The sequence below is a fragment of the Calonectris borealis genome, chromosome 2, assembly GCF_964195595.1.
Source record: "Calonectris borealis chromosome 2, bCalBor7.hap1.2, whole genome shotgun sequence".
Taxonomy (NCBI): Eukaryota; Metazoa; Chordata; class Aves; order Procellariiformes; family Procellariidae; genus Calonectris; species Calonectris borealis.
In genome coordinates this window covers 107,137,018-107,143,176 of record NC_134313.1, presented here as the reverse complement: position 1 = coordinate 107,143,176, position 6,159 = coordinate 107,137,018, and the positions used below count along the sequence as shown (strand labels likewise).

General features: G+C 43.9%; 1 protein-coding gene across 2 annotated transcripts in view; it reads left to right on the top strand.

Moving 5' to 3' along the window:
* Nucleotides 1–269: 269 nt before the first annotated feature.
* The window catches only part of SLC12A7 (solute carrier family 12 member 7), a 67,045-nt gene continuing 61,155 nt past the window's right edge, over nt 270–6,159 (top strand). The window contains exon 1 of one of the 2 annotated variants that reach the window (XM_075142896.1): nt 270–544. In XM_075142896.1, the coding sequence (XP_074998997.1) occupies nt 418–544 (127 nt within the window). In that variant the 5' untranslated portion in view covers nt 270–417. The remainder of the gene's footprint in view (nt 545–6,159) is intronic. The other variant, XM_075142897.1, reaches the window with a different exon arrangement.

Sequence of the window (6,159 nt, the reverse complement as noted above, 5' to 3'; positions counted from 1 at the left end):
GGGCTGTTTCCCCAGTGGCACTAGCTCGACTCACGGCAGCGGCTCCTCCCCGCCAACGCCCCGGCGCTCCTCTCACCCTCCGCGGAAGAGCAAAACCTCCCACCGACCTGCCTCGGTTCCGATCTGGGAAGTTGCGTGTATGTAAATCAGAGCTAGTCATAGCACCCCCTTCCTCCTCCTTCTCGCCCCCGGGGAGGCCGCGGCCCGGGCCCCTGCCTCTCACTTCAGCGCTGCGGCCGCAGCGCCGTCAGTCAGGTGGTGAGGGGGCGGGGGCGGGAGGGGGCGGTGGGCGGCACCGAGCCACCGCCCCCTGCTGCGTGAGGAAATGGCTCTCACGTGAGGGAGGCGGCAGCGCCGCGCTTACCCTGCCCGCTGCCCTGGGAGGAGGCGCCAGTGGGTCCCGGGGCCATCTGCGCCATGCCGACCAGCTTCACGGTGGTGCCGGTGGAGGCGCAGGGTGAGGAGCGGGGGCCGGCGGAGCGGGATGGGCAGCGGCAGGAGGAGGAGGAGGAAGAAGAAGACGACGAGAGGGACCGGGGCTCCGGTGAGAGAGGGGGGAGCGGGGAGGTGCCGGGGGGGCAGCGCCTGAGGACAGCACCGGCGCTTTGTGTGCGGGGGAGCGCGGCTGCCGCGTGGGGCGGGCCAGCTCGCCGCCGGAGGGCCCCTGTAGCCTGTGGAGAGGCCGCATCGCCTCTCCGCAGCGGGCGGTGCTGGGGCTACCTGTCCAGGTGGAGAAGTGCGCCTCGGGAGAGGGCGAAAGTCCGGCGCCTGGGGTGGCTGAGAACTTGTTTCTCTTTGTTTCCTTAAGCCGTCGCCGCCGGCCGAAAGGAGGAAATGCGCACGGGCGGCTCCGGCTGGGGGAGCGCAGCAGCCCGGGGGTGGGCGCAGTGCCCGCCCGGGGCGGCGTGGGGCGGTCAGTCTGCCTCCCGCTTGCAAGGGGGAGCGGGAGTAACCAGTGCCGCAGGCAGTTCAACAGGCAGGCGTAAAAGCTCTGTTTAAAAGCCAAGTCCTGCTGGAGCTCACTGGAGAGAGAGGTAGGAGGGGAGACAGACTTTGGAGAAGAGCACAGTCTTAACCTGGCTTGCTCCAGGTGTTTGTCCAGCCATGGGCTTTTGCACCAGCGACCGTGTCATGGGTTAAGTAGATGTTCGCTAGCTGATGGTGTGGTGGTAGGAGCCTTGCCTCCTGCTAGGCCTTGCCCCTGAAGCCGCCTGGGGGAGCAGAATCAAGCCTGAGGTGAAGCTCGGGCATCGCCAGTGAGGGTCTGGTCAGGGCAGCCTCTTCTGCAGCGGGATGAGTATTTGTCTACAAGTGGTGGTGGGGAAATAAGTGCTTTTCTCACTCGGATGATAAAGTACTGCTAGGGAAGCAGTAAGTCTTTATTCCTTTGGCTCAGAAACCCTTAACGCTTCCTCTTTCTGAAGCGTGTTGCAGCGGCAATACCAAGTATGGTGCTTGAATCACTGCTAGCACTATGAGAGCTAGTTGGATCTTGCACATTATTTTGGACACGGTGTTTTCTTAAGGTTTGGTGGTTTTTTTTTTTTTTTCAATGTTAGATGATCACAGGTGAAAAGATGGGTTTTTGTAAAAGGCAATTCCTCGTAATGGCAGCTCCTTTTTGTGGTATAGATCAGATAAATAAGGCTAATATCATGTGATGTGGGATGTGAATGTAAAGAGATGAAAACAGGTATTTGAAAAACTTAATATATTTACATTATATATACTACATGTAGTTGCATTTCCTTTGGTATATTCAAGTGATGAGCAAGTGTTCTAATAACTGCCACTTTTTTTTATTCCAAACTAAATGGAATAGAAAAACTAAAGTAGTATAAACTGTGGCAACGGTTTGTTTCCTGTACTGGATGGATGACAGCAGTACAGCATTAATCTGTCTGGGCAATTTTCCTTATGGTAGAAGAGCTAGTCAGAAAGGCATGGAGTGTGGTGTTTGGTCAGATGGCTTCTCATAATACTCAATACAGGCATAGTTAGACAGGAGTTGTTAGACCATGCATATATATGAAGCATCTGGAAGGCTTGGAACATTTGGAAATCTTGGGAGGGCAAGGAGAAGAGTGGAACTAGCACAACCTTTAGGGTTGTGATTAAAACAAAAAAAAGAATAATTCTTCATGCAATTAAGTAGAATTTGTGTGGAGTAGCAATTACATTTGCAAACTATGTTTAAATTATCTACTGTTCTGGATCTATATCGCCTGAGCAGATGAATTTGTGTATGACTGTCCTGTTAATGTGCCTGTAAAATAGGGAGTAGAGAAGAAAACACTGAAAAGAGAAGGCATTGACTTGTAAACACGGTATAGTCGGAGAGCTCTGACTTCATTAAGAGATCAAATGCTATACTTGGATACAGAGATTTGGGAAGTGAATGATATACTTAATGTTGCCTTAGGTATTACATGGATGTTTGTGGTCCTTAAACCAGTAATAAATAAAATTGTTAAATTAATGCTGTGTAATCAAATAATTCTCCTTGACTTATTCTTCTGAAAACTAAAGAATTCTAAAATACTAGTACAGCTAAAAGCTGTTGTAATTAAGCCTATCTAAAAGTCTGCTGCTCAGAGGAGTGCTTGCCTTTCTGCATGCTCCAGCCTTGAGGAAAAGGCTAGGGAGTAAAACATTTCCTTCCCTGCCCTCTTCCACATCCCTGGGTTCCCTTCCTTTTTCCTGCATTTGACCTTGGTGCTCATCAGACACTTCACTGGCCTGGTTCAACATGCTAAACTGGCAGAAAACTAAACTCCTGCAGAGGGGAAAAACACGCTTCCCCTGTTTTGGAATTGAGGTGAGTGAGTGCTGCAAAAAGTCTGAGAATGGCTAAAGTTGCGTTAAGGTGGGAGAGGGGTAAAGCTGAGAGTGGAGATGGAAGTAAAAAAAGAGGGAGCATGGGAACTTCCCTTTTGGCTCACCCTTAGCCTGTATAGCTCAGCATATAATTTTGTTCCAATTGTTCAGGAATCTAGAATTTTATCGGTTTTGATTGAATTGTCTGGCTTAAAAACCAAGTAGTTATTCTGGAATTTCCTTGACTGTACTAGTACCTTGTTTAAAAAAACAAAAAACCCAAACAAACAAAAAACCCCAAAACAACCAAAAAAACCCAACCAAACAAAAAAAAACCAACAAAAAAATCTCCACCAAACCCATGATGCTGTTTTTTGGAGGGAAGCAGGCTGTATGCTGCTTAGTCATTAGATCACCAGTAAAGTAGTTCTGGTATCTTATTTGCAAGACACTTATCAATTATTCTGTGCCTTTATCCCCTTTCACACATTCTTCTCTGATACTCATCTTTGTAATAATGGAGTAAGCTGGGATGTTATTATTCTATGCTCTTCACTCCTTCATAATTGAGCTATTTGGCTCACTATTGTAGCACTGACCAAAGTAGTACTTGGGAAAAGTAGGGAGGCAGAGTGGAAATTAATGATTGGATTGAACAATATAGTTGAGGATCGGAGCCTGCTGACTCAAATATGCACAAAGTAGCAGAAAGCATATGTACCTGTGTCTTTTAATGTGTTTATAATACACTACATGGAAAGGGTAGTCAGGAAGTAGTAACTGGTTGAAGAATGGAAGGAAACAGGAGCCTGTTGTAGGCAGTAATGGATGAAGTTTTATGAGAAATTCTGGGTTTGAGTGTTGCGCTTTTTGTTTGTTTTCTTCACACATATCAGTAGTGACTGTCTGTTAGATAGACCTGTCAAAACTTTGTAAAGTTAACCAAATCTCTATTTCATTAGCAGCTCTGCATGTCAGGTGTTTCAAAGCATAACTAGTATTTTTAGCATCCTATAGTATAATTTACCTAGCCACAGCAGTGTCTTATTTAGAAACCAATATGAGAACTAACTCCTACAAAATCTTTTTAAATTGAAGACCCTCAAATACAAGGAATATCAATGGCAAACCTGGTCATCTGCCAAGAAGTCATCATATAACTAATGAAACACGAATGCTGTGAATTTCTGTAAAATGCTAATTCCTGGAAAACTAGGAAGTAGTTGAGGCAGGTGTATGCATATATATATATATATATATGCATGCAATGGAGGGCAGACAGGCTAATATCACTGAGATGTCTAGTATATTTTCAGTCAGCTTCTGCTTAAACACAGAACCAGTCTGTATTTCAGAACTTACTATACAGAAAAATACATTATTACATGTTCCCCTTCATCCCATGGGAGTTTGTGCAGTTTTCTGTACCCTGAAAAAATGCGAACTGATGTCTTCACTATTTTTTTTCATCTCAACAGGTTAGTTACCACTCTCTGCCCTGTTCATGTTCTTAGCCAGTAGTGCACACAGTGTTTCCAGTAGTGGCTAAAGGCTCAGGTCTAGGCATATGCATGGGAGCATGGGCTGGCAAATATGGTACTGTTTTCCACATGCTCTTCCAGGCTCCAACAGCTTGTGGGCCAGAAAAAGGTGAGCCTTCTATGAAACTGGATTAGCTTCTCTTTTTTTGGTGAGTTTAGTTTTTTAGGTTAAGTTCTAAATTTGTTTGTATTCTAAATACACTCAGCAAATTCCTCTTCCGTTCTCTTACGCAGCCAGGAATTAATGTATGTTTTTGGCACCTCAGAAACTGTGGCAGTAAGATCTCCTGCTCAAAGGCAAATTACCTCTTGTTTGTTTCTCTTCTGATCCAGTCATCAGATTAAAGGCATCAAATCACGCCTAATACTTGTCAGGTCCCTTTCCAGATCACTCAATTTTATAAACCTTGTCCCTGTCAGCTTTTTTCCAAACTGAAGACTCTTACTTAGTCATTCTTTACATGGAAACTATTCCATACTTACTGTTCTACTTTCTGTCTTTCTCTGAACTTTTTCCACTTCTGTTCATTTTGAAATGGGGGAAGTTCCAGAATTGCACATGATAATCGAGTTGCGAACAAACAGTGATTTTTTTTTTTTTAATACCTTTGTCTAACATCGCCTTTTTTCCCTTTTCATTTCCTTTTTGAAAAGCGATTATTGAACTGGTATTTTTATGAAACAATCATAACCAAAATATCTCATTCATGAGAGGTAATGATCAGTTGGAGTCCAGCTGGTTTAGGATTGTTTTCCTTTGTGTATGTGTATATCTACTCTTAAATTTCTACATTGAATTTTGCTTGTTGGTTTAATGTTCATTTAATCTCGGAGATCTGCAGCTCTCCACAGTTGGCCTGTGCCTTGACTATCCTAAATAACTTGAAACAGTTTCAAACTGTCACATCTCTGGTCACCTCATGTTTTTTGTTTTTGCTGCTGTTTTTTATTAGCGTGTGGAACAGCATGTGTCCCAGCAGAACTTCAATGACCATCTCCATCTCTGAAAGTAGACTCTATTTGTCTTCTATTTTCTTACTCAGTTATTTACCTATGGCTTATCTAATACTTTCTCTTTTATTCTATGGCTGCTTTATTTCCTTAAGTATGTTCAGAGGAGGATTTCATCAAAAGTCTGTTGGAAATCTTGGCAGACTGTATAAATTAGGTTTCCATTATCCATGTGCTTGTTGATTCTTTCTCTTTTAGGCATGTGAGACAGAATCTCCCTTTACAGAAGCCGTCTTGGTTGTCCTCCTCCGCCACCCCAATATGTCATATTGTATTATACAATGTTGGAATGGAATATATTATTCCTGTTGCAGATAAACATATATCTGACATTTGATATCAGGTGTGGGAGTTACACACAGAGTTTTTCTTTGCTCTGAGGGGCATTCGCTGTCCAGGTCAACTCCTGATGTATGTCCAGCTCTGCCAAGGTGCTCTAATTGATCCTTTCATGGTTTAATATAGGTACATGTATCATTGTGAATATAAATGTTTCTGTTAGCTATTGATAGCTCCAAGGGAAATGGGGGCAAATAAAGGAGGCAGAGTTAAGGATAATAAACGTAAATAACTTCACTGTGGGGCAAGTGGTCACTTAGCATTTTGTAACTGTTTAAACATTTCTTTTATACCGTTGCAGTTTTGACCTTTTTTGTGAAGAGGGGATCTTAATGCTTGAAATGGACAGCAAATTATTATTTTTACTCTATTGTGTTAATTTCATGTGAATGAAATTCTAATGTTCTCTTACTGTACTTATTGCCTAAGAGCTAAATGTAAATAATTCTAG